This window comes from Fusarium redolens (assembly GCF_020744475.1).
Source record: "Fusarium redolens strain MPI-CAGE-AT-0023 chromosome Unknown BKA55scaffold_15, whole genome shotgun sequence".
NCBI lineage: Eukaryota > Fungi > Ascomycota > Sordariomycetes > Hypocreales > Nectriaceae > Fusarium > Fusarium redolens.
The window spans coordinates 845,768-872,168 of record NW_025763678.1 but is presented as its reverse complement, the minus strand read 5'-3'; the positions used below and the strand labels follow the sequence as shown (position 1 = coordinate 872,168).

At 46.5% G+C, this 26,401-nt stretch overlaps 9 protein-coding genes across 9 annotated transcripts; 5 read left to right on the top strand and 4 right to left on the bottom strand.

The window, feature by feature from the left end:
* Positions 1–784: 784 nt before the first annotated feature.
* BKA55DRAFT_543231 (heme peroxidase) lies at positions 785–4,356 on the top strand (the record flags this gene model as incomplete). Its single annotated transcript, XM_046190567.1, has 5 exons — positions 785–1,034; positions 1,134–1,372; positions 1,431–1,623; positions 1,676–3,747; positions 3,805–4,356. 5 exons carry the CDS (start codon positions 785–787, stop codon positions 4,354–4,356), a joined length of 3,306 nt encoding a protein of 1,101 aa, XP_046045571.1.
* Positions 4,357–4,878: 522 nt separating this feature from the next.
* BKA55DRAFT_578176 (uncharacterized protein) lies at positions 4,879–5,793 on the top strand. The gene has a single exon (XM_046193676.1). It carries the CDS (start codon positions 5,062–5,064, stop codon positions 5,671–5,673), a length of 612 nt encoding a protein of 203 aa, XP_046045570.1. The 5' UTR covers positions 4,879–5,061; the 3' UTR covers positions 5,674–5,793.
* Positions 5,794–5,819: 26 nt separating this feature from the next.
* Positions 5,820–7,436, bottom strand: BKA55DRAFT_520610 (glycosyl hydrolases family 43-domain-containing protein; the record flags this gene model as incomplete). Its single annotated transcript, XM_046188439.1, has 1 exon — positions 5,820–7,436. The coding sequence occupies one exon, from the start codon at positions 7,434–7,436 to the stop codon at positions 5,820–5,822; it is 1,617 nt and encodes a 538-aa protein (XP_046045569.1).
* A 139-nt stretch (positions 7,437–7,575) lies between these two features.
* On the bottom strand, positions 7,576–10,013 carry BKA55DRAFT_578171 (uncharacterized protein). Its single transcript, XM_046193675.1, has 5 exons — positions 9,654–10,013; positions 9,252–9,595; positions 9,121–9,204; positions 8,116–9,037; positions 7,576–8,069 (listed from the first exon to the last, which is right to left on the bottom strand). The coding sequence occupies exons 1-5, from the start codon at positions 9,699–9,701 to the stop codon at positions 7,866–7,868; spliced, it is 1,602 nt and encodes a 533-aa protein (XP_046045568.1). The 5' UTR covers positions 9,702–10,013; the 3' UTR covers positions 7,576–7,865.
* A 178-nt stretch (positions 10,014–10,191) lies between these two features.
* Positions 10,192–11,271, bottom strand: BKA55DRAFT_578170 (uncharacterized protein). The gene is made up of 2 exons (XM_046193674.1): positions 11,214–11,271; positions 10,192–11,165 (listed from the first exon to the last, which is right to left on the bottom strand). Exon 2 carries the CDS (start codon positions 10,808–10,810, stop codon positions 10,541–10,543), a length of 270 nt encoding a protein of 89 aa, XP_046045567.1. The 5' UTR covers positions 10,811–11,165; positions 11,214–11,271; the 3' UTR covers positions 10,192–10,540.
* A 134-nt stretch (positions 11,272–11,405) lies between these two features.
* On the top strand, positions 11,406–12,337 carry BKA55DRAFT_578169 (uncharacterized protein). The gene has a single exon (XM_046193673.1). It carries the CDS (start codon positions 11,486–11,488, stop codon positions 12,281–12,283), a length of 798 nt encoding a protein of 265 aa, XP_046045566.1. The 5' UTR covers positions 11,406–11,485; the 3' UTR covers positions 12,284–12,337.
* Positions 12,338–14,194: 1,857 nt separating this feature from the next.
* Positions 14,195–16,022, bottom strand: BKA55DRAFT_707395 (major facilitator superfamily domain-containing protein). The gene is made up of 4 exons (XM_046200712.1): positions 15,413–16,022; positions 15,060–15,293; positions 14,929–15,012; positions 14,195–14,722 (listed from the first exon to the last, which is right to left on the bottom strand). The coding sequence occupies exons 1-4, from the start codon at positions 15,875–15,877 to the stop codon at positions 14,351–14,353; spliced, it is 1,155 nt and encodes a 384-aa protein (XP_046045565.1). The 5' UTR covers positions 15,878–16,022; the 3' UTR covers positions 14,195–14,350.
* A 598-nt stretch (positions 16,023–16,620) lies between these two features.
* Positions 16,621–18,204, top strand: BKA55DRAFT_597154 (cytochrome P450; the record flags this gene model as incomplete). The annotated part of the gene is made up of 2 exons (XM_046196039.1): positions 16,621–17,043; positions 17,074–18,204. The coding sequence occupies 2 exons, from the start codon at positions 16,621–16,623 to the stop codon at positions 18,202–18,204; spliced, it is 1,554 nt and encodes a 517-aa protein (XP_046045564.1).
* A 2,938-nt stretch (positions 18,205–21,142) lies between these two features.
* On the top strand, positions 21,143–23,211 carry BKA55DRAFT_128529 (heterokaryon incompatibility protein-domain-containing protein). Its single transcript, XM_046184816.1, has 2 exons — positions 21,143–22,968; positions 23,036–23,211. Exon 1 carries the CDS (start codon positions 21,248–21,250, stop codon positions 22,961–22,963), a length of 1,716 nt encoding a protein of 571 aa, XP_046045563.1. The 5' UTR covers positions 21,143–21,247; the 3' UTR covers positions 22,964–22,968; positions 23,036–23,211.
* The last annotated feature ends 3,190 nt before the right edge of the window (positions 23,212–26,401 follow it).

The following is a 26,401-nucleotide window of genomic DNA, read 5'->3' as shown; positions in this document are numbered from 1 at the left end:
GCTTGACCACTCACACCGTGCTGATTAACCAGTCGATCAATGTCTCAGTTGAGGGGACCGCACTAAAACAGCTTAGGGTCAGATTTGTAAATGCCGGGTGGTCGATCAGCCGCTACTCTACCATATTGGGACAGCTCAGCTTAGCCCGGGTCGGTCCGCTATCGATTTTTAGCTGGAGCTTGATCCTTTGGTTGGTAAAATAATGGTGAGCTTGTGTGAGTTGTGCTGTAAGATAGTGGTGAGAATTGGAGGGGGCTTGAAGCCACGGCATCATGCGAGCATTAATCCTGTTACTAGAGAAGAGATTATTGCCGCAGGTAGGTAGGTGTAGGTGTAGGTGCATTGACTCATGTCTCGGAAGCAAGACAAGATCTCAGACATGGCTGAGAGATCTACCCTCACTTACAAATCCTCTTGTTGCCAATGGCGCTGTAGATCCATGGATCTCCAAGGGTGATTGTTCTTCTTTTGGGATAGGAGGGCGTCCGGCTCCGCGTCGGTCTTGTTCCACTGCATCTGGTTTGTCAATCTGTGGGTTTTATTAGGTTTTGGGGAGCCGAGGTTGGAATGCCGTGTCTCGAGAGCTTGTCTGGCTTGCATGGTCTTGGAAGCTTGCATTGGTACTGTACTCTACCTTGCACGGTCTCATACTGTAGCGTAGCTTGCATGTGCTTGAGAGAAGAGAGAAGATAAAGAGGCGTACACCCACCCTCCCAGCTCCCCCTCTCGACGCTCCCGGGTTCTCCTTCTCAGTGTCTGGTGTTTTTGAAGCTTTATTGTCAAAATGTCGGAACACAAGAACGGCATAGCTACAAACGGCTACGAGAAGAAATCTTCCCCTGCCTCGTCTTCTACCAAATCTGAAGCTAAACCTCTTCCCAACGGCGACAAGAAAGATGGTATCGTCAAGAGCTTCAAGCAACTCCGTGTTGCGAGTAAACGGCCGCTCCCCAAGGAGATGGGCGATGGGTCGTATCGGGTTGTGGCGAACAGACCGGGTTTGAGGGAGGATGTTCGACGTCTTCGTGGAAAAGGTACGCGCTCTCTTTCTTCTTTTATTATGTGATTGAGAGTGAATGTGTTGAGAGTGACAATGGGTGAAGGGGGAGAGTGAGAGAGGCTGACAAAAGTAGATCTAAAGACGCTGCTCGAGATCGTCAAGTCCAAAGTCAAGGGTGAAACTCAACAGGATGACAAGACGATGATCATGGAGCGCACGATTCAACTCGTCGCTAATTTGAGCGATCACTCCACGGTTCAAGAGTCTTTGACGAATAGTTTCATTTCGCAGCTCTGGAACTCGATTGATCATCCGCCTATGCTGTATATGGGTGACAAGTTTCGGTTTCGACAGCCTGATGGGTCTAACAATGTAAGTCCCTCACTCTCTTGCGTCTGCTGAGTACTGGTGTAATGGGATTGATGTATAGAACCCGTATCTTCCTCAACTGGGCGCCGCGAGAACTCCCTACTCTAGAACTGTCCGTCCAAAGGGCATGAGTCTCGGTGCGCAGCCTGATCCTGAGGCTATTTTTGAGAGTGTCTTTGCGAGAGATGCTTTTAAGAAGAATCCGAATAATGTGTCGAGCATTCTTTGGTACTGGGCCACCATCATCATTCACGGTAAGCCCCTCACCTCACCTCATATCTCTCATCAATTGACTAACATCAACAGACCTCTTCTGGACAAACCTCCAAGACCCTAACCAGAACGACTCCTCCTCCTATCTCGACCTCGCCCCTCTCTACGGCTCAACCGAAAAAGACCGCGACTCAATCCGAACATTCAAGGACGGTCAATTGAAACCCGATTGTTTCGCTGATAAGCGTCTCATCGGTAATCCACCCGGCGTTCCTATTCTTCTTATCATGTTTAACCGCTTTCATAACCATGTCGCCACGAACCTCGCAGACATTAACGAAGGCGGTCGCTTCTCCAAACCAGCTGAACATCTTTCCCCAGAAGCTGCTGCTGCCGCTTGGAAGAAGCGCGACACGGAGCTTTTTGAAACAGCAAGACTTGTTACCAGTGGGCTGTACATCAACATCACGCTTATTGATTATGTGAGAAATATTATCAATTTGAACAGGGTTGATACGACATGGACTCTTGATCCGAGACAGGAAATGGGCGTTAGTGTCGGCACGAAGGATTTGTCAGAGAGCGGCACTGGAAACGTCGTCTCTGCCGAATTCAACCTTTGTTATCGCTGGCACTCGTGTCTCTCGGAGATGGACGACAAGTGGGTTCAGGATTTCTACACTGAGCTTCTCGGTGAGAACTACGGACCTATGAATCTTCAGACTATGATGAAGGCGCTTAAAGCGTTTGAGGCTAGTGTCGCTGACGAACCGAGTGAGAGGACATTCGGGGGCTTCAAGAGAGGTCCTGATGGCAAGTTCAACGATGATGAACTTGTCGAGGCGCTGGCCACGGCTATTGAACAGCCTGGTGGCGCGTTTGGTGGGCGCAACGTTCCACGGATCATGAAGCCCATTGAGATGTTGGGTATTATGCGCGGGAGGAAGTGGAATTTGGCGGGGTTGAATGAATTTAGGAAGCATTTCGGCTTGAAGGCGTATGAGACGTTTGAGGATATCAACTCTGATCCTTCCGTCGCTGATGCCCTGCGCAATCTGTATCAGCATCCTGATTACGTCGAGTTGTACCCTGGTATCGTCGCCGAGGAAGCCAAAACTCCCATGGTTCCCGGTGTTGGTATCGCCCCGACGTACACTATCTCCCGAGTCGTCCTCTCTGATGCTGTTGCGCTGGTTAGAGGTGATAGATACTACACTACCGATTACAACCCGCGACACTTGACGAACTGGGGATACAAGGAGGTTGATTATGACCTCAAGGTCAATCACGGCTGTGTTTTCTACAAGCTCTTCCTCCGCGCGTTTCCTCAGCACTTCAAGGGTAACTCCGTCTACGCTCACTACCCAATGGTTATCCCATCAGAGAACAAGAAGATCCTCACAAACATCAAGCGCGCGGATCGCTTTGACTTTTCCCGTCCTGAACCCACCGCTACACGTATCAACATCATCGGGTACAACGCGGCAAAGTACATTCTCGAGGACCAGCAAAAATACCGTGTCTGCTGGGAAGAAGGCCTCAAGCATCTCATGGGCGAAGCAGGCGGTCGCTTCATGTTATCGGGTGACACAGCTTTGCACGCTCAGCAGAGGAAGTGCATGGGCAAGCTCTTGTACAACGACACGTGGCGTAACGCTGTGAAGTCGTTTTATGCGGCTACTGCTGAGAAACTGCTTGCGGAGAAGTCGTATAGACTTGCGGGGAAAACGCAGGTTGATGTTGTACGAGACGTGGGTAACGTTGCGCACACGCACTTTGTCGCAAGGATGTTCAACCTGCCCCTCAAGACAAGCGAGAATCTAAAGGGTGTGTTCTCCGAGCAGGAGCTGTACATGATCCTCGCAGTCATCTTCGTGTGTATTTTCTTTGACATTGATCCTGCCAAGTCTTTCCCGCTACGACAAGGCGCTAGAGAGGTTGCGCAGAAACTTGGTGGTATTATTGAGATGAATGTCAAGTTGGCGAATAGCATTGGTGTCAAGGGTTTGTTTACGAGCAAGCCGGATAAGAATGATGATCCGTTGGCGAGGTATGGTGAGAATATGGCCAAGGGGTTGAAGAAGGCGGGCTTGAGTACGGAGGATATTGTTTGGAGTCAGATTCTGCCTACGGCTGGTGCCATGGTGCCTAACCAGGCTCAAGTGGTAAGCCCAAGTCCAAGTTTCCCTACTCTTTGATTGAGAGTATACTAATGAATGTAGTTTGCGCAAACGCTGGATTGGTATCTCTCCCCAGCCGGCGAGAAATACCGCCCCGAACTAGCCCGCATCGCCGCCCTCGAAACAGGCGACGAGACAGACGCTCTCCTCCTCGGCTACGCGATGGAAGGTATTCGCATGGCCGGAACATTCGGTCTCTACCGCGAAGCCACAGCCCCCGACACAATCCACGAAGACGACGGCCGCACCATCCACGTCAACACCGGCGACCGCGTCTTTGTATCTTTTGTCCAAGCAGCCAAAGATCCCAATATCTTTCCCAACCCTGAAATCGTGGACCCGAAGCGTCCGCTGGATAAGTACATCCACTATGGTGTTGGACCGCATGCGTGTCTTGGACGGGATATCAGCCAGGTTGCGCTCACGGAGCTGTTTAGAGCGGTTTTTAGGAAGAAGGGTGTTAGGAGGGTTGCGGGGGCACAGGGGGAGTTGAAGAAGGTGCCGAGACCAGGGGGGTTCTTTGTTTATATGACGGAGGATTGGGGCAGTATTTGGCCGTTTCCTACTAGTATGAAGATTACCTGGGATGAGTAGTGATGAGGTGATGTAATGGTGAATGGGAAAGGGAGGATGAGTAGATTGTAATTAATTCTCTTTGTTCATGCTTTGAAGTGGTTGTTGCACTGATCTTTTACTCTTCTGTTCTGGTGTTGCTCTGCTCCTTGGTGTAAGTGAGACAGACCCAACTTACACGGGCATATCCACACAAGCTGACAAAAGTCCCTAACCACCCTTACACTACTTCACCGCCGACTACTGACTATTCCTTTATGTCACATAATGGTAGCACCAGCGCCAATCACATCCACTTTGCCTCATTACCCCCTAAAACAATGCCGACCTTTCCGGCTCCAACCCCTGCAGATCACATCAATTGGTCGCAAACAGTTCGTTTCACATTTCATCTGTTTCACCATTCGTTTATCTGCGCCTCGACATGGAATGCAATTGGTCAGTGGCTGGGATAGTTTCTATACGATTTGTGCTTGGGTGAAGAGTGAAAAAATGTATATCTAGGGGCACTTGTTCCCCTGAATCTGTGTTTGTTCTTGGCATCCTTATTCACTCCTTTTTTTTTGTTCGTGTTACGCTGTGCTGTACAAGACGTTCTTTTGGTGATTCAAGTCCCTGGTGGATTTAAACACTCTTTTCTTCAACCCATTCAACACAACACAACACAACTCAACTCAACTCAACTCAACGCCAACTACTTACTCTCACTATCAACCAGTCTTCACAATGAAGTTCACTACCCTCTCTCTCATGGCCTCTCTGGCCTCGCTCTCAACTGCCTCCCTCTCCGCAGTCCCCATCATCGAAGCTATAGCCCCCAAATCCAAAATCTGTCCCACCGGCAACAAAGAATGCCGCACAGCAACCCAAGCAGCCCCCTTCATAATCTCCAGCTTCCAGTCCCAACAAATCTACTCCCCCGCTGAAATGGCCGCCGTCCTCGCTCTCATGGCATTCGAATCAGGAGACTTCCAGTACAAACGGAATCACTTCCCCGGACGTCCAGGCCAAGGAACTGCGAATATGCAAATGCCGAATTATAATCTTCTGTACGCGAAGAGTATTCCGGAGCTGGCCAAGGGGTGGCAGGGTATTGAGAGTACAGAGGGACTGTCGGATCAGGAGCTGGGGGATTTGTTGGATGATGTTACGGTTGATAAGTATAATTTTGGAAGTGGGCCTTGGTTTTTGAGGACACAGTGTAAGGAGGATGTTAGGGAGGCATTCAAGACGGATGTTGATACGGGGTTTCAGAAGTATATTGAGGAGTGTGTTGGGACGGATGTGCAGCCTAGGTTGGAGTACTTTCAGCGTGCTAAGAAGGCGTTTGGCTTGTAGATGGTTCACGTGCTCTGTTTTTCATTCTCTAGCTGAGGGGTTTATTCCGTATGAGTTGGTCTATGTATAAGCCTAGTTCATTATGTATGGGTTGAGGTTTGTGTATAAGTTGAGAGTGTATGTCTGAATTGACTATCCTGTTTTATCTATATCTCATATCGATCCAACTCATGATGCACAGGCCTATAAGCAAAATAATCAAACTGCGCCTCCTTCGCAAGCCCATTAACATCCGAACACGCCATACCCACAAAAGCACCCGTAAAACTTCCATCCTTAGGATGTCCTCCACACTCATCCGACAATATAGAAGCATCATACACGGGTCCAATCTCGCTCAACTCCTGCCCCTCAAGAGCATAGTAGAACTGAAGTGTACTTCCCGCACGGACACTAACCGCAAGGCGAACTTTTCCTTCATTGGGAATTTCAACGGGTTCGGCAAAGGGTCGCTCTAGACGACCTATCGGGAAGGATTCTTCGGAGGAGATGATTTGTAGCTCACGCTGGCCGGAGGCGGTGGCCGTTACGGTTAGGTAGAAGAAGTTGAAGCGGCAGTAGTAGGCTGTTAGACCGGCGAATTGACGCTCGTCTTCGGGGGAGTAGGTGATCACTGTTTCGGCGTCGTAGGAGAAGTGGGTTTGACGACGCGCGACGAGGGCTTGTTCGAACCATGAGCCGATTGATTCTCGACCGATGAGACTGAGCTGATTGTTCTTGATGTTGAAGATGCGCTCAGGTTCAGGTGTTCGTAGCCATTGGAAGTCAATGTGGAGTTTGTCAGTAAAGGTATATCGCTTTTCTTCCCAGTACGCTGTATCGTCGCGTGCAGCGGGGAGATCAACGTGAAGACTTGGGACAGGGCCGTTCTTGATGTACAGCCAGTCGTCATCACCCCAGTAAGCTTCTTGGATAGCTGTTTCTCTACCCAAGACCGAGCGACGCTTCTGCGTAACGGGGCGGCCGGTTAAATGCACGATGTAGGTCTTGCCATCGGGTGTATCCACGATATCAGCGTGTCCAGCTCTTTGAAGCGCCGCGTTGGGTGCATCTTTTGAAGTTACGACGTGTTTCTGGGGATGAACTTCATAAGGACCCCAGATGTTTCGTGATCGTGCGAGGGTCATGGCATGCGTATAGCCTGTGCCACCCTCTGCTGTAGACAGGTAATACCATCCATTGCGCTTATACAAATGCGATCCTTCAACGAATGCAAGATCTGTGCCCTTGAAGATGTTCTTCTTTGGTCCGACGAGTTTACCCTGCTTGGGATCGAACTCTTGAAGAAAGATACCAGAGAACAAATGGGGACGAGCGCGATGATCCCAGGTCATGTTGTTGAACCATTTGCGACCGTCATCATCATGAAACAGCGATGGATCAAAGCCAGAGGAATTAGCGTAAACAGGATCACTCCACGGTCCCTCGATAGCAGGCGCAGTAATAATGTAGTTATGCGCATCCTTGAAAGAACCGTCCTTGCGCTTGACGTCCGTGTACACGAGCCAGAACTTTTCTCCATCGTGCGTCAGGCAGGGCGCCCAGACACCGCAGCTATCAGGCTCACCGCGCATGTCGAGTTGACTCTTGCGATTCACTGGACGTACGACAAGAGTCCAGTTGGCGAGGTCTTTGGAGTGATGGATTTGAACGCCGGGGAACCACTCAAAGGTGGAGGTAGCGATGTAGTAGTCATCTCCAACACGGCAGATTGACGGGTCGGGATTGAAGCCCGGAAGAATGGGATTTGTGGCCTGTGGCATTTTGACTGATGCGATGAGATTGAGGTGAGAATTAGACAGTATGGTGAATGAGTGGTGACTTTAAATAATTGCTGGTCTGTCGTGATGGTTAACATTGCATTTAGCCTGAATGCAATCGCGGGGAACTCAGCTCACCCACCATTCACTGTCATGAGGTTACGATGGGTCTCATTGCCGATCGCTCTACAACATTTCCCGGCTTGGCAATAAAAAACCACTCAGTTCTCCGTGACCATGTCGCCCGCGATGTCCATACTCCCAGGGAAACTCTCCCAGAAGCCCTGCGTTGCGTCGGCGAACGTCGCGTACATGTTGCTACCGAAGGCAAAGTCTGTGTCGAAGAGGTCAATGTCTGCGGGGGCGATGAAGGAAAAGTCGACATTTGACGAGGTCTGGTCATTTTCGCCGTCTGTAGCGCTCTGGGAATTGTTAGTAGATGAATATGAGAGCTATGGGGTGAAGTACTTGTTCGTCGGTGCTTTCGGTGTCGGGTTGACGAACGGGATCGGGCTGGAGAGCGCCGTAGTCGATGATTGCGTTGCGCATTTCTCGTCTTTCGCTGGGTGTTACTGCGAGATCACCGTCGGCCTTGATGTTGCTGTAGAATATCTGCATGGCCTTGATCTTCTCGCGCTGTGATCCGTCAGTACAGTTACTGACAAGAGATGGTGTTACTTACCCAGGTGTCGGCCATCGGCCAAGCTTGTCGCATGTCTTTGAGGAACAAGAGACCCTCAACAATATGCTCCCTGCGCTTCTCGACTTGATGCGCCGTGTCACCGGGATTGGGAAAGTGGTAAAAGTACAGCATCGTTCCGACGGCTGTGTAAATGGTGAAGCCAATCCATGGAACGAGACCGCGCAAGAAGTACAGACCAAAGGCGCGTATCTCTTGAAGCATATCGCAGACCTGCTCAGCTACTTTCTCAAGTTCTTTGCTTGACCACGTTGACCATTGATCCCAATCCTTATCCCCCACTCTGGCCTTTTGCATCTCAACTTCAGGGAGGTAAGATCGGTAGAGAAAGATGACGCTCATGAAGTAGATGCAGTGCATGTAGCAGTATGCCTGGCCTTGATTGGACACGCTGTGCGCTCGTAGGAGGAAGAGTTCATATCGTAGTCGTTCGGGCAGTGAGTTCTTCCAGAGTTCAAGTCGGGAGAGCAGCATCTGGAACTCGGACTGAGCCTGCCATGGCGGTACAGTGTTGTCGTGCCGTGTGCAAGCCCATTTGGCGACGGCGCCCCAGACATCAGCGACGCGCATGCTGTTGGCTACGATGCCTAGACTACCGTGGACAATGCCCATCGCTGATCCATCCGGTAACGAGCCATCCAGTCTCTCGCACAGCACGATCTGGCCAAAATTGAAGCTGTCCGACTCACACGGGAGTTGTATCCGCATCTTATCACCCGACAGCATCCTGTCGCGACCCTTTCCTCCGCTGAGAAGACTGTCCATGAGGAAACATGTCCAGGCGGTGCGACGCCTCTCTTCTGCGTCGATAAAGTCCTCTCGGGTTGTCGCTGGTGGTGGTTCTTCGAATAGACCAAGAACTTGGGCCATGCGCACTGCCATACCGAGATAAACCCATGCTCTTCTACCCTCACCGGCCCCCAGGAATGTCCGGTCAGCATGAGAAGGACCTGAGCGCGATGGACGGTTGGTTGATCCACGAGGGACAATACAAGTGACCGCGCATGGGCAGCAAATGTATTACTTGCTTCGACCTGTGTCGCGTACCCCGGAGGTGCAGCCTGCGAGAACCTGCGACATGTGAGTGAGATGATAAGCGAGGGAATCATATGCCGCACCTCACAGTGATAGCCAGCATCGCCCAGACAAGCAAAGGATCCAACCTCCTCTCACGAATAGCAATGAGAAGATTCGGAATATGGTGAAACGACCACTTGTACGAGCACCGCAGATAACTGTTCTTGACCTCATCCGTCAAGAAGCCGAATGGGTCCGTGGTGGCCAAGTTTCCGGCCCGGATGAGCTCCGAGTCAGCCCGGCTTCCAGCCCCGGCTCCGACTTCATCCCGGTGACGCTCAAGACGGCTCCGGCGGAAGATAAAGGATGTGCCTTTGGGCGGGAAGACGCACTCGTCGCCGCGGTCGCGACAGCGCGTGCAGGGCGGACCGCCTGAGTGAATGCACTGAGAGGGTGAGTCAGTTGTTGTGAGAGGGAGGGGGACGGGGAGGGGGGAGAAGCACTTTGCGCTTGGAGGAGCGACATGCGCCGCATGCTATTGACTTCTTCATCGTCGATGAGTGAAGTGTTGGTGACGTCTGTACGTTGACAGGGCAGTCAATCAATCAGAGTTACTGGTATTTTGAGTGAGTGAGGGTCGGGGCTGATGGGGCAAATTTTCCAATGCTGGGCTTTGGATTGGTCAGCTTCCGGTAGGTGAAGTAAGAGACACTGAAAAAGACTGGACACCGGAGATGCAACAAGTTAAGCTGGAATTTGCATATAGAAAATGGGTTTCCCTTTTTCTTTTCTATTTCGGCTGCGTATTGCTATATCGGTTCATCGAGTAAGGCGGATTGAGGTTGTCAATGGGTTTAAGATCACTGTATTCGGTGATGAGGAATTGTTGGCTGTCATGCTCACACGAATCATAGCGGCCAGGCCCTAAAAATCTACCACGTTATAGTGGCTCCACCACTGCGAGGAATCTACCGCTTACAAGGCCTCCACTGTAATTACTGAAACACTGGGCTTCACCTCTGGCATGAACAATGCCAGCGCCTTCAGAGGTGCCTTACCTGGGAAGAATTCGAGGGGGCTTATTTTAGGTGTCCGACTTGACGTGACGTGACTTACATGGCAAATACATTCATTGACAATTGTGCAGACTTACCTACATGTTACCTTACATTGTTTAACCCGGTGCCTTTCTGGAGAGTTCAGAACCTTCGCAAGCGAGGTACCTTCTTCAGCTGCTTTTGGCCGGGCTTGAGAAACCCTCTCAAACTTTACCTCGAGAATACCTAACAACTCATCTCCTCTGGCATCTTTAATCCTCAATCTTTTCTACTGCCCTACCTTGACCGACACAACCGATGCAACTCGGTGTCGTCTACGCCCAACGCCCCTGCTAGCAATGAACGAGACTGAGCCTCATCTTATTCTCCCAGGAGGCGGCGCAAGACCTCTTGGCCACCAATCCGTGCTTCATAAAGCTCACGACACTATGATACCTCGCGACACTCATGATTCTCCACCATGAGATCGGACCAGCGTGGCATAGTGGATGGTAAGTCGAATCGGGATTTGTCGCGCGCCAGAAGCATGTGAAACAACTTCTGTCCAGCTTCAGAGTTGTCGTAATGATGCCCTGCAAAGCCTTGTGCGAATTTTTCAACATCCCAAAGACGTCCAGGGTGAAAGCTGCAGCGCATTATGGAAGTCTGGTTGACTAGATGCGCAAAAGCTTCCAATGCTCTTCTGTCGAGAGAAGAAAAGTAGATCTGATCATGCCGATCTAGGAGATTGTTCAAGAAGCGGACGGCGACGGCAGTGGCAGAAAAACGGTATTTGGAGCGATAAGAGACTGGGCGTTTTTCAGTGTGTCCTTTTCGTGTCGTAAATATGACCTTCGCAAGAGGCTCTTGACAGCTGAAGACATGTAACAGCTGTTAATGTCAATGGAAAGCTGCCAAGACCTGTAATTTGTGCGACAGCTGCTGGTCGGTCAGATGGAATGAGCACAGGTTCTGTATCTTCCCAGCCACAGTTAGCTAGGTACCGTATGCGAGTGATTTCTATACCTTTTTGCACCAGCGACAATTCTTTTTCAAATTGGCCAAAGTCACTACTAAACGTTGGTGAAGTATGGAGTGTATAAGCTAAATATCATTGAATAGCAACTGAAGTCGTGACATCGCCAAGTCAGAGTTTGGATTACTAATACTGAAGGATTCTCGAAGGGCGCCATTGTCAACGATCTACTTCAGGTATAAATGCAACCTCTCAGTATCCGAGACATTGGACAACTTGCTTCTTACAATATACCTCTAAAGGTCCTTGCTAAGCTTTCAATATGTCTTCTTTGAAGTCACGATCTGAGCTTATCGACTTCCTAAAGTCTATCCTCGACGCTCGAAATGAGACGAAATGGGAAACTCTTGAATCTCTGTTTCAGCCGAGTATGTTGATCGATACAACCTCTCAACAGCGCGATAACTTCATCGCAAACCTGCGTGCCGCCACTGGAGTCTCAGTAAAACTTGACAGTTGTGTGGTGGACGTCAACGCTCAAGCTGTCGCTGCGAGAGTCATCAAGACTGAAACGCTACCGGATGGTGGACGTTGCGAGTATCAGGAGATCATCGTCACATGGTTTGTTGATGGTCGCTTGGCAACTCTCAAGCGACTTAAAGACGGTGACTCTCGGTCGGCTAAACAAGTTGCAACCCCCTCGCCGTTGGAAGAACTGAAACCTACTTCTCTTGACCTTGCGACGCTGTACCGCGAGTACATCAAAAGCATCAATGACAAGACCATGGAGGGAAACTTTGACAAGTTCTGTCACCCGTTAGTGACGCATAATACCGTGAGGAAGACCATCGCAGAGTACATATCCCTGATTCAAGAGAGTCAAAGTGCGATTCAAGGTCTGTACTTCGATATTCAAGATCTCATCGTAGACAACGAAGCGGGGAGAGTTGCGGCTAGATTGGAGTTTACCGGTGTTCCTGTCAAGACGTGGGCTGGTGCTGAACCTAGTGGGAAGAGTGTCAAGTTTCATGAGCATGTCATGTATTGGCTTGATGAGGGCAAGATTCATTGGGTTTGGTCTGTTGTCGATTTGGAGACATATCGAAAGCAGCTTCAGTAAACGGAGTAGATATACAGTAAGAACAGAATTCACATCGCTCTAGGCGTTTGCCCCTGAATACTTCTAAGCTAGTTGTTCCACAACCAAGTCATAGAAAAATAAGTGCATAGCGTGAAGGCTGCATCTCAGAGGTCTCTTCTCACTAGATTTTAGTATTATGCATTCCAAAGTCTGCCTGTATCTTATGTGGCCAGTCGACAATTCACTCACAAATGGAGGAACCTCGGCCTTTCCACTGACACCACGACATCCACACCTGTACCGCTCCAATTATCGTCGCCACGATTCGAAACAGTGCCGCTGCTACTAATGCAACAAAAGTCAACCAAAACGTATGTCTCGGAGATCTTCTCCGCTGCGCCCATCGTCCCGGTCGAGAAACAGGTGCAGGGTCTCAGACTCAGCATACAAACTATGTAAGCGAATCGCCTAGTGGGGGTATCTCTCGAAGAGCTCTCGCCGTGTAGTAAGTGGCCTCTCGCGTACAGTTTCTCCGTGGTGGCACTTGAGCGGTGCGGATATTCTCTAATCTACTAGTCGGACATCGTTGCCTCTCCAGCGGTACCAGCGGGAGTTAAACTTGATATTTCGGTCGAGGTGTTACTGGTCTTGGGATGGGAACAGCAACCGAATCGTCTGTGGAGTTACATAAAGGAATGTCGGGATGTAGCATTCTATTTTACATATCAGCCTACAATTGAATCCACATTGTTTGCACGTACCGCTTCAACCTCCCCTTGAGAGATGTCTCCCACGGCTCATCCTTCATTACCTCATATATCATTTCGAAGAATGATAGCGGACCGAAGACTGGAAGAGCTTTTGGCATCAGAAAGATATAGGCGGGGGTGATGCATCAGGTCAAATCAAGGGTTTCTTTTCAATGCTTGATGTTGAGCTTCATGAGGATGACTACGTGGATGACATTCCTCCACCACAAGTGGTAGATACATTTACCCAAACGCTTCGTGAATCTATTGCTGAAAAGAGAGGGCATTGGTGATATACGACCCAGAAGAACAGTCATGAGCTTTCTAGGCAGAGTGCTATATGCTGGAAGTGCAAGGGCTCTCATACATCTGGCTGATCAATTTGTTCTATATAGACAACGATTTGGCTAAAAGGGTTCAACCTCTGGAGGAACTCTGGATAATGCTACCTTCTTCAGTGAGGTCACCTTGAGGCCAGAGGACTGAAGCTAGTGCTGCTGCTGGGTGAAGTGATTTTAAGTAAACTGAACCTTACGAGCAATCAACGGATCCAATGCTATCTTCAGGGGCTTTGATGTGACCTTGGAAAAACGCCCCTCGCGGGGTATCCTAAGAGTCATTTGGAAGACTTTCTCGTCAGACTAATGATGTGTATTGGTCGACATCTCGACCTCATTCTCCCGCTATCATGGAACCATGATTGCACAGCCTTAATAGAATCCTTCAGAGTGTTATAAGCCATGTCAACGATCTGAAAAATGGCTTGTTGCCACTTCACAATACTCATACTCAGGCATGCTCCCAGATTCGGATACTCCATGGACACAACACAAACAATACTCACAGAAAAGCCATATAGTGGAGATAAAACTCCAAGGCCCGCAATACATATGATAAGGCGAGATTACAAATACGCATTGGGTCTTTTCAACCGTTCCGAATGGCATTTCACAGTGGTCGGGCTACCAGGCTGCGGTAAATCAGATCTCCTCCATAGCGTCACAAGCAACGACTCAACTACAACGCCAGCTTCCCCCGTAGGTTTCAGCACTCCTCGCATCCAAAGAAGTGACATGAGTATCATGATCTGGAGTTTCACGTAAGCGTATTAGGGAGCAACTCAAGTTAGAAGAGGGAATTGGCGATGGAGGGGTTTAGAAAGAAGTGGGACTTGGAGCAGATACTGAGCGGTCGAAAGTGTGTTTTTAAAAGTGTTATTTTGAGTTGATGGACCTAACAGCTGATGCTTACATCGCGCATCTTAACTTGTCCCCTCGCTCGACCTGGGGCAGGCTAACTAAGCAATTAATAATACTGTATTTTACGTGATGTTACAGGCAGCGAACTTTTAGTACATTCACTCCTCCGCAAACTTTGACCACTGTCTGATAGTGCGACCATATCGCCAGAACAGAAAAGAAACAGGTGAGAGCGCGAGACAGATGGAGCCGATAACCGAGCAACCAACACCCAACCCCGCATCTACTAACAAGTCTGTAGCATACAAAGCAAACGTAGCCGCTATCACACAACGTAGGAAATTGTTAATGGCCAGGGCGCTATTAGCATGGACGAGATATACCTCAATCAGGTAGACCACGCCAGACATCAAGACCAGGATGGAGCCGCTGCCGAGGAAGACCCCAGCAGCAGCTTGTGCCAGCCAATTGACTGATGTGCTAGAGGTCCAACCGAACCAGAATATGCCTGGAATATGTAAGAGGGGGGTCTAAGACAGGGTAGCTTGGTGTGCGTACCTGCGGATAGGAGGATGGACCCGGCAATCATGGGAGGCAGACGTCATTCCGGCACATGAACTCGGCGCCGCTGGATGTAGTAGATGCTGTGCAGAGCAATCCCTATGCACGCCAGAGCCACGCCTATGGTCATCCCGACAAACGGAAGACTTCCCTCCAGCCGGGACCATCCGCGGACTGTGACAGATGCAAGAGGGTACATAGTAAACGTGAGGTATATGATTCCATAGGCGAGACTCATGTAGATGGTGAAGAAGATGAGCTGTAGATCATCAATAAGGTTTCCGAATGCTGGGGCATCTGACTTACTATTGGCTCACGGACGAACATCCTGACTGGCTTTGAGAGGTAGCTCTGCAGGAATATCGATATACCCAGTTCTGGACGATATATCCGAGATGGGGTAATCCCTACCGAGGTATTCCCCTCAGGTCTTTGGCGCAGCATTACCACCTCGGACGTTTCAGGGGTCAGCAGAAACGCGACACTCCCAAAGACGACACCTCCTATCAGAGTGAGCCACGCCGTCCATCGCCAGCCTAACTTGAGCATCGCCAGGTTTCCGACAATAGGTCCAACAGTCGGTCCGCAAAAAGTCGCAACGCTGAAAAACCGCCGTGGAAATTCCTCGCTCGGCAGGTCTGCTGAGGAAGTCGACATACATCCCCCAGAATCGCAAGGCTCGAAGAACCAGCTAGACCAGAGAGGAATATAAACGTCAAGAGCAGAGGCATGTTCTGCACGAGCGCACAGGGGAGTTGGCAGATGCAGAAGATGGCGTAGCCGAGAAGCAGGGGTCGTCTCTTGCCGTACAGTTCCGACGCGGGACCCCATGCCATTGGACCAAGGGCGAACCCAATAACGTAGATTGTGATGCCTAGAAGGGCAATATCGGATGAGACGCCGAATCTGGCTTGGATGTGCGGGATTGCAGCTGAGTAGACGCTGCTGCCGAAGGAGACGACAAAGGTTGCGAGAGAGGTGCTGACCACTATGCACCATTTTTTGGAGGAGGGCCAGTTGACTGGTCTGTCCTCTTCCTTGAGGCCACCGGGGATTGAGGGTGGACTTTGAGAGTCATCGAGGGAGATAGAGTTCTCAATATCGTTGGTAATTTGATTGTGCATGTTGATATGGACTGTGAAACGAGAAGAGCGGAGTTAGGAGTTCACGAATAACAGTTTGATGGCAATGAGATGATAGTCTCAAAGTTAAGGTATTTGTACATGACTCTTTAAGCTGGCCAGCTACCCCAGATTTCCCGAGTTACAGCGCTAGGGACTACCCTTTCATAAGAAAGCGACAAGTCCCGCAATCTGGGGTCATAAGCGAGATGCAACCTCGACCAAGAGCTTCATGAGCGGTCTGTACTAACCCCATGGAAGAATGAACCATCTCTCTTTCGTGGATGGAATCAGATCTCGGTGAACCTCCGGGCTGTATCTTCATGATGGGACGGGTGCTGGGAGAAGATCTTGTCGCTTTTGTGAAATCAAGTATATTCATTGACGTCAGGGGGCGCCTTTACCTCTGATGAACAAGTTGAATGTGATTTGAAGTGGCTTTTTTAGGTTATTGTGACCAAATTCATCATAGTCGTCATACAGGTCGTCGTTTATAAGGCGAACTACAAGTTCTTTGAGACACTTACTCAACTTTTACTAATCCCAGACGTGAATCAATGACAGACTTGGACAATACAGATCTGGAGGAAGATGCCCGACTCTCGGCAGATCCTTCCTGGCGCATGGTCACTTCCGCCATATAAGTGTACATAAAATGATATGCCCACTGCCTCTCACTGCTGTTATCCTGACCACTCCGAGGAGAGAACCCAGCACCAATATTACTGCCAGTTTACTCTTCTATAATGTCACTGTTTACATACCTCAGTAAACCATCATGGATATTCCCCATCCTCGCTATGGTAGCTACGGCACTACACTGCATCAACCGCCTCTTTATCAAACCACATTTCAGCCCCCTCAAGCATCTCCCCTCTCCCAGGCAAGGCCCCATTCTATTACGTCTCATACACGAGCCCAAAGTCTCCGAGATAGAAACCTGGATGGATGAGCTCCCGCACCAAGGACTCATCAGGTACATGGGAGTCTTCAACCAGGAGCGCATCTATGTCGCCACCACTGACGCCGCGCAGGAGTTGCTATTCGCGAATGCTTACAAGACTATCAAGCCTGAGCTTCAGTGGATTCTGGCGAATAATATCGCTGGCCACGGGTTGCTCATCCAGGAGGGAGATCAACATAAACAGGCTCGCAAGAGATTTAATCCGGTGTTTAGTCCTGCTCAGATGAAGAAGTAGTTTCCCACTATGTGGAACTTAGCTGTCGACGTCATTGACCTACTCTCACAACACATAAAGAGGGAACCATTTGCCCCACACCGCGTTGTAGGCATCATCGAACTGGTATCTGCGGCAAGTATCGACATTATCGGTCGTTTCGGCTTCAGCACCGAGTTCCAGACCCTCCAGAGAGTTACATCAGGGCAGAGCACTAAAGGCTCTTCAGATCCAAAGGTCGGCTTTGGCAAAGCCTACATTGAGATGTTCAAGACAACGAAGCGAGGCCAGACTACCCTCCGTGCTGCCTCCCTGATCGGGCCCCAGATCGCGCTGAAGTTACCTCTGCGAGCAGTCAAGACAATCGATAGTATCATGGCTCTGGTTCGTGCCACGGCCGAGGATATAACAACAGACCACGAGCGGAATATTGAGAAATATGTGGGACGCCCTGGTCCTGATATGCTCACGTTGCTCATGCAGACTGGTTACTTCTCGCATCAGGACCTGGTTGAGCAGACTGTTCACTTCTTTGCCGCTGCGACAGAGACCGTGGCTGGTTCTACATGCTGGGCCATCCACTTGCTCTCCAGACACCCCGATATCCAAGACCGTCTTCGAGCGGAGATCAGGGAGCATATAGCCTCGCCTCGATCAGACATTAGCCACTCTCAACTGCACAACCTGAAATATCTCAACGCTGTCACCAACGAGGTGCTACGGTACCACTCCATCAACACCCTCCTCTGGCGCGAGCCAACACAGGACATCACTCTTGCAGGAGAGCGAATACGCAAAGGCACAAAGATTGTCTTTTCGCCGTGGGCGCTGAACCGTGACCCTGCGCACTGGGGACCTGATGCGCGGATGTTCAATCCATCGCGATGGCTAGATAATCCCAGCGGCGGAGCGGACCACGCGTACTCGTTTCTGACATTTGGCGGTGGTCCGCGCCGTTGCGTCGGTGAGCAGTATGCTAGAGATCAACTGTCGTGTTTTGTTGCCAGTCTCGTTGGACGGTGTAAATTTACTCCTGTTGACTTGCAGAATGGGTCGGATGAGGGAAGGGAGATAGGTGATGATTTTGCGTTGACGCTGTTTAAGATCCTTTCGGAGTGGGAGTTGAATATTGAGTTGGTTCCTGGGTGGTAAGCTGGTTTTTGTAATATCTTTTAAAATTAATAAGATAATAGCTTTTATAATTATTAAGTATTAAAAGATAATAATAATTATTTATTTACTTAATTATAAATTAATTAAAATACTTTATTTACTTAAAATTTAATTTATTATTAATCTAGCTATTTTAGCTTATTATAATAACTTAATTACTTAAGAGGTTATATTTTAAATATTAATTTATAAGGTAATATTAGCTTATATTAATAATAACTATTATAATTATAATAATACTTATTATATAGCTAGTTTTATTAAAGTTTTAAAAATTATAGTTTATAAGTATAATTTATATAAGCTTAAATTAATTATAAATAATAATTAAATCTTTATATTTAACTCTTTAATAACTATATAAATATAATAAATATATTTTTATTTTTAATTATTACTTTATATAGTTATAACCTTAATACTTATTAATAAATAATTTCCTTTTTTTTTTTTTTTTAAGTTTATAAGTTAGCTTTAAAAGGTATATTTTAATATCTTTAAAGTTTAATATAATTTAAATACTTATTACCCTTATAATTAATAAAGCTTTATTAAGTTAAATTATTATAATTAGTTACCTTAATTATAGCCTAAACCTAGCTATATATATACTAGCTAAAAAGCCTTACCTACTTATTAGCTAGCTCTAATCTGCTTCTTATAACCTATCTAAAAGGCTAAGATACTTTAAGCCAGTTTTTAATATAACAGACTAAGGCTATAATTATAAACCTACTCTTTTATTAACCTCTACTACATACCATGCTTTACTTATCTATTATATAGTAAGTTATCTAACCTAACTTTCCCTTTTAACTATAACTACTAATAGTATTATAGCTATACTATTATAATACCTAATATTTAAAAAAGCCTATAGCTACTTAATAAGGTCTTTTATATTAAAATACTTAACTTATTCTTTTATTTCATAATAGCTCTTAAAGATTATAAATATAAAAATAAGCTTTATATTATAATAATAGAGATTAAAAAAACTTAAAATAAAGAAAATAATATTCCCTTTATTAAATAAGGTATTTTAGGCTATAAGGTCCTCTTAGTTATATATTATAATTATAAAGAGCTAATAATCTTTAAAGGCTACCTTAAGGAGGAGATTAAGCTATTATAGAAGCTAAAGTAATTTCTTATAATAAAAAGGCTTAGAGTAATAAGTAATAAGGGATTTATTAAAGACCTTAAATTAAGGACTTTAATTAAGAATATATATAAATAGTAGCTTAATAATATAAAGAAATAGTTAATAGAGCTAATAAAGGTTATAAAGCTAATTAATAGCTAGTAAAGATAAGAGGGATAGTATATTATAATATCTGAGATAGAAGCGGGGTAATTACAGGGTTTAGAAGAAATATATTAAGTTTTATATAAGTTTAATTGTCTAATATTAAAGACTTAAAGTTATAAATTTAATATTAGTAATAAAAAGAAATTAAATAAATTATAAGATAGATTATATAATTAAATAAGTAAATTAGCTATAATATTAATATATTATTAATATAAATAAGTAATAAAATTTTATTATATTATATAAATTTATTTATTATAAATAAATATATTTAAATATAATATAAAGTAATATTTTTAATTATTTAATTAAATATATTATAAATACTATTTACTTACTTATTATATTAATTAAAATTACTTTTATAAATAGTTATTAATATTATATAAGCCTCTTAATCCTTAAATATTAATTTTATATAAAATATTATTAAGTTTTTAAATTAACTAATAGTTAAAAAATAATTAAAAAATATATTTAATACTTATTTACCTCTTTTATAAGGTAATTATTAAATTTAAGCCTCTTTAACTCTTAAATATAAAGGATTATAAATTAGTTTAAGTTATTAAATCTTTTAAGCTAATAAATTTATTTAATAAATATTTTTATAATATAAAATTACTTAAAGAAGTCTTAATTAATAAGTTTATTTAAAAAGTAAGTCTTTATATTTATAACTAATAATATTATATTTAATTATTAAATATTTAAATAATAGTGTATTTTTTTAATTAAAAGTTTATTATATATAATTATACTTATTTTTAAAAAGTACAGTTTTAAGACTTTTAATTATTAAACTTATAAATTAATAAAATCAATTATCTATATAGTATTTCTTAAAATATATTACCTTATCTTTAAAAGAGGGGTAATTATTAAGTAACTTTCTATTTTAGGAAACGCAGCTCCTTTGGTCAAAATGCCCTGCTAATTTAGTACCCACGGTTTAACACATATTATTCCCAGCCTCCTAGTTAGGCTTGGTTTCCTGTAAATGGCTAAGTATCCTCTAGGTAGCATCCTCTGCCCACGTATGTCTATGCCGAGCCCCGCTTAACTTATGCTTTGCCATTTTCTTCTCTCTTTCCTGTCCTTTTCATCAATAACATTACTAATTCGCCTCAGGCGCCATAGATACCATCATGCCGTTTTGTCAATACTGCGAGGCGCTATTTCATCATGGCCCAGATATCGCTCGCCGATCTTCTCCCCGCCCCGGCGATGATCTGCTCAACTGCCCCCTCTGTGCCCACGTCAAGTCAACGTACCGTAGGAAAGGCGGCGCTTATGAGCCCGGAAAAGAAATCCTTGTTTTCAGTAACAATCCTGGTATACAAGACAGAATCCAGAGTCTGATATGCTATGCGATGATTCCTCATCTTCCCGTTCTGCAGGTTTTCATATGCCCAGACGTCGCCCAACACTCATTCTCCTTGGAGCGCGCAGCTGTCCAATACCGAGCATTCACTGACGAAGGTACGTTTCCTTAGTATTCTATTTATCAGAGCTGTTTATTAAATCCTACGGTTTACATCAGATGATCTGCTTGCTAGTTTGTTTCCTGGGCGTGTTGTCCACCGTGACGGCTCCTCGGCCACCGTGCTTGACGGCCTGCTGAGACTGGTGAAACGGCATATCAAAACGCAAGAGACGGCTCTTTTGCCAACGCGCGTACTTGATGTCGGTGGGCCGGATTTCAGCATGCGTCTCGTCACAAGCAATGGCCGCCGTGACCATTACGTCGCACTAAGCCACTGCTGGGACCAGGACGCGTCAAAACATTTCAACACCACCATCGGAAATTTGAGCAGCCGAACGGCTTCCATTAACTTTGAAGACATGCCCAAGACGTTCCAAGATGCCACCATAGTTACGAAAAGGCTGGGTTTGCGCTATATATGGATTGACTCCTTATGCATTATCCAGGGCGAAGACGGTGACTGGACTACTGAGGCTCCAAAGATGGGCCAATACTACGGAGACGCTTTTATGACGATAGCGGCCGACTGCTCACAGGGTGATTGCGAGGGATTTCTCCAAGTTCGGCATATCAACATGGCCAACGCGTTCGAAGGCACAACGTCCGCTAGTCATGTCTTATTACTGCCTAGCCAACGACGTCTGAAACCCCACAGCGACGGTGAACCCTCCTCATCTGACGGTGGAACGCCCACATACCGCAGCGCGAACGATACGATATATGCTGATGAGGTCGACACCATCGAATATCAGAATGATGAGGGGACCCGCCGCTTGCATCTGAAAAGCGTGTCCTGGGATGGACGTTCTACCCGCATGAATCCAATTGAGGACGAGCCACTACAGCATCGAGCTTGGACTCTTCAAGAACGCTATCTATCCAGGTACACCCTACACTTTGGTTCTGAACAGAACTTCCTTGAGATGCATGAGTCCCAGAAATTGATCTATGAAGATGGCCGAGAGACCTTCAGTGCCTATTATTGGACCACACTACATGACAGTAATCATGCGTTGCCTTTTCGAGGATGGTATCGCATGATTGAGGATTATACCAAACGAAATATCAGCTTCAGGTACGATACTCTCACAGCATTGGCAGGTGTGGCTCAGAAAGTCAGCCGGTTTGCAAATGCCAAATACTGCGCCGGGCTTTGGGAAAGCGACCTGTCTCGCGGGCTGCTATGGTGTGTAGCAGATCCCGGTTGTCCGGTTCGGTGGAGGGAGCACTCAGCCACTGTATCAACGACTGATTACATGGGCCCTTCATGGTCATGGGCTTATGCCTCGGGTGGTGTCCGCTTTCTCCTCAATGACCTCTCGAACCGAGTCCATCCTGAGAGCCTACTGCTGGGCTATTCCCCCAGTGACGCCATAGACGACATTGACGTGCCATTTCTGGAACTGGTCGCTTGCGAAATTACGCCTCTGGACATCAATTTCCCACACGGGCCCCTGATAGAAGGCACAACGCTGACTCTGAAGGCTCCTGTATATCCTATCCGGCAGTTACGTTGGGAAAGCAAAGGCAAAACCCGTTACTACGAGAGAAGGCGCAATGAGATTTCTGAGACTTGTCACATCACAATCGACGTAAATGGTACTCTTTATGAGACAGAAGCCATGCTTGACACACTCGCTAAAGATAGTAAGATTCTCGAGGAGACACAGCTTCACGCCATCTTCTTAGCTTATACTCTCACCATTGGAGATATGCAGAGTCTCGTGGACTACAATGAAGGGGACTTGATTAGCAGATATATTGGAGATATTTTGGGTTTGGTGGTCGCGGAGAACGCAGACACTGTCACCCGGACGTGCAGACGAGTTGGGGTCTTTCGAGACTCCTTCCCACTGCAGAATGACAGTGCCAAAACAAATGCAGTACACAAGGAAATGTTTTTAGAGAAACGCAGTAAGGTGCTTACGATAGTCTAATGGAGGTATTTGGAAATCTCAGCTTCTTGTTTTTCGTCGTTCTTTGTATCTGCTGACAAAGTGAAAAACAAGTCGCGCGCACCGCTCGGGTAGTCTCGTTTCCAGCCTCGCCTTCTCAAAAGAAGCAATTATCCTGTCGCCGACAAGGCACTGCTATCACGACATCTATAGTAGCGCCGGTTTTCCCGTCATTTTTGTCTAGAGAAGCACCGTCTTTGAGTGCTCGCCTGGTTTCCTGGATTGCGGAAAAGGGGTTGGAATGGCCTTTCACTTTTGTTTAGAAATGTTCCGGCGAACCGAACTAAGCTACTGCCCAAAGGTTTCGGGGATGAATATCTTTGGGGGATTGCCGCCTGGTCAGGACTTCATACATTCTACCAGATACCACTCTCCAGTCAGGTACTTCGGGGCCTTCGGCAAATATGCCTGATGACATCGCTTCGATCGAACATTTCAAATGGAAAATTCGAAGAACTAGTGTCACTATTGTCACTCCTGGTTGAAACGAGGGCATTTGATCCCCGCGACAAGGTTTACGGCGTTCTCAGTCTCGTGCAAGAAAAGAAGGCCGGTCTACAAACAAGTCCAAAGATCCAGGCAGACTACCCCTTATCGACAGGAATTTTGTACATCGGGCTAGCTTAAAGATACTTATCACAGACGGCTGAGGGGTTTGACGCCAGGATTTTGCTTTACGCTGGAGTTGGATGGCCAAGAACGTTGAATGAACTTCCATCATGTGTTCCAGACTGGACTTCCATACCAGAGACTCATTCAAGGGCTTTCACATCAATAGGTTTTGAAGGGAATTGGTCGGCAACGCTGTCCGCGTGAAAGAAAACGTTTTCCCTTGCAGGCAATATATTGAAAATATCTAGTTGTCATATGATAGACAGTATATCGGCCTAAACACAGATCATTGATCATGACGATGGCTCAAGACGATGGTTTCACGAGATCTGTGATGTGGTGGAAGGACAGTTGAGATATATTTCGAAAAAAGAGATTGATCTTTTAGGAAAATGGAGTCAGTGTTATTGAAGGTGCCTGGGTTGATGGAGAGGGGCTATTTTTTGAGTTCTGATTGGGGATATCACATCTTACTGGGGAGAGGTACCCCATCAAACCAAAGTCATAACTTTCGTGCAACCAGACGCCTTCCTAACAGGGGTTCCGGGAGCGGGCATTTAAAACCCTAATCATGCAGATATAAGAGCAGGCCGCAGGACGCCGGAGGCTAGCTATGATGAGTGGCTCGAGCTTCCACATGGTCGATTGAGTCATCCAGACACGATTGAGCTTATAGTATAATGTTTACATTGTAAGCTAACTGTGTTATTTGCAGTCAAGACATATGGCTAAGAGCTTATAATCACCACACAGAACTTAATACAGGCAAGCACAGTCCCCAAGTCTGCTAACTACAATTATATGTTTATTAAGGAATTCCTTACCTTAGCCTGCATTAAAATAAAGCCGTCTTTCTCACAGTTAGACCATCGTTGTTGATCATCAAAATTCCCCTAGCTGAATCGAGGCCCCTTTAGAGCTGTCCTGAAGAACCCAACCATCTAATCCCAAAGGACTCTCTCGGCTGACTCAAGAAGGTAATCCATCTTGCCTCCCCGATCCACAACTCTCCTCTCTCTAGATGAATCGGCATAAATGCAAAGTTTCCGCCCATAAATCCATCGCCGGCCCGCCTTCCGAATCACCACTCGGCAAAGACGGGTTCACTAACAAACTAGTCAAGCCACAAACCCAAAAGAATATTAAAGATTCATCGGTCTAGATCAATCCACTTCTCAGAGGCTCAAAGGAGGCCAATTGAGTTCAAGACGGTCTGCAGATGAAACGTGGTGTAATTTATCTAGAGTTTCGCTCATGGGAGGTAAGTGTCAGGATTGTCGAGTCAAGTTTTGCGTGGCAATTGACAAGACAGCTTTGGCAGGAGGCTCGGTGTATTAAAACTCTATTATTAGTAAAGATCATGGGGAGTCATGAGGTCAATTGCTCGATGAGGCAAAGAAGTTTGGGAAGAACTCTCATGATTGCCTATTCGAGCATGTCGATCATGCAGAGATAACTCAATTGAGAAGCTTATCCAGTCAAATTGATCGATCTAATTATTCTCCGCTTTCTCCCGCGATCTAGATTCCCGAGCGGAGATCCATGACTCGTCAACCCCGAAAGAGATCAGCACATCCAAATCGTGAGTCTAGCACAGTGGGTGAAACAAAACTGCCTCAGGTTGGTGTCAGCCCTATACCCTTCAGGGGTTTAGTCATGGCAATTGATAGGGACGCATGACTGTTTTACTAGGGACGCATGACTCTTACGGACGCATGACTTTTATGCCTTCTTATTGGTTAAAAAATAACTTGACCCATATGTACATTTTTTGAAAGGCGGTGAAGACAGCTCGCTTAACAAGCTCGCCATTAAGCCAATTAAGTAGTAGGATCTTAATCCAGCTGGATCCAGCCTCTTCATTAATCCTACTTGATTCAGAGCCCGCTCTGATATATTCCTTATCGACCATCTTCATTCATACAAAAATGCCTCCATCTCGACGCCATGGCAGTGATTCCTACCTTCAATTACGACCTCAGAAGCGACAGCGACGCGAATATATAGTCCCACGTCAACTATCACCCACTAATACTGCTCTAAGCATTGGCAGTTATTATGGCGTTGGAGACGAGGGAGCCCTTGAGAATATATTTGCATCATATCCCCGCCACTTTACAACTATTCCACAGCCTGAAGGTTCAAGAGGACTTGAAGAGCCAGCATGGGAGCTACGATTTGACCACGATATATATCTTAGTAATGATTACCCAACGCCAAACAGACCACCAACCCGTATACGAGGCCCGATACCAGGCCCTGAGGCTTTTCGCTCTCCGTTACAGCAAAATAATACAACCAATATTGAATATACCGATAAAAGTATATCACCACGTGCCCAATTCAATTCTGCTTTACGCCTAGTCCGAGAAGTCATTGGCACTGAGCAGAGACTGAGCTTCGAACTCGCCCAATCGTATGAACATGTCCGGCACTGGCGCGAACAATGGGGCTATTCGTCCCTAAGCTCAGGCACATCTAACTCTCCTCCTCCATACTCGCCCACACACCAACCACAGCCTTATGATACAATTACAATATCTTCTGACAGCGACAGCTGGTTACGATCTTCAACCCACGAGCCGTCTTCACCAGAGCCTAATCAAATCCCAAATCCACCAATTCCCGGCGACCCAGCTCCCTCAGCCGAGGTTCTCTTTAATCAAGTTAATACATTTGCAAAGAATAATGGGTTTGGCATTGTTAAACTCAATGCTTATTCCTATAAAGGCCGGGTGAAACGTTATACGTTTCAGTGTGATCGATATGGAGAGCCAAAGCCCTCTCGGGGCGCTAATCTTAGGGCCC

What these genes read in the sequence shown, in the direction of transcription:
- BKA55DRAFT_578176 (XM_046193676.1), top strand. Translation starts at nt 5,062, where the DNA reads ATGAAGTTCACTACCCTCTCTCTCATGGCCTCTCTGGCCTCGCTCTCA.
- BKA55DRAFT_578171 (XM_046193675.1), bottom strand. Translation starts at nt 9,701, where the DNA reads ATGAAGAAGTCAATAGCATGCGGCGCATGTCGCTCCTCCAAGCGCAAA. An exon ending in GTCGCTCCTCCAAGCGCAAA is followed by an intron (nt 9,596 to 9,653) that starts GTGCTTCTCCCC and finishes TCACCCTCTCAG; the next exon opens with TGCATTCACTCAGGCGGTCC. An exon ending in CATGCGCGGTCACTTGTATT is followed by an intron (nt 9,038 to 9,120) that starts GTCCCTCGTGGA and finishes CGGTGAGGGTAG; the next exon opens with AAGAGCATGGGTTTATCTCG.
- BKA55DRAFT_578170 (XM_046193674.1), bottom strand. Translation starts at nt 10,810, where the DNA reads ATGTTGAAAAATTCGCACAAGGCTTTGCAGGGCATCATTACGACAACT.
- BKA55DRAFT_578169 (XM_046193673.1), top strand. Translation starts at nt 11,486, where the DNA reads ATGTCTTCTTTGAAGTCACGATCTGAGCTTATCGACTTCCTAAAGTCT.
- BKA55DRAFT_707395 (XM_046200712.1), bottom strand. Translation starts at nt 15,877, where the DNA reads ATGCACAATCAAATTACCAACGATATTGAGAACTCTATCTCCCTCGAT. An exon ending in GCCTTGCGATTCTGGGGGAT is followed by an intron (nt 15,294 to 15,412) that starts GTATGTCGACTT and finishes GCGATGCTCAAG; the next exon opens with TTAGGCTGGCGATGGACGGC. An exon ending in ACCCTCTTGCATCTGTCACA is followed by an intron (nt 14,723 to 14,928) that starts GTCCGCGGATGG and finishes ACCCTGTCTTAG; the next exon opens with ACCCCCCTCTTACATATTCC.
- BKA55DRAFT_128529 (XM_046184816.1), top strand. Translation starts at nt 21,248, where the DNA reads ATGCGTCTCGTCACAAGCAATGGCCGCCGTGACCATTACGTCGCACTA.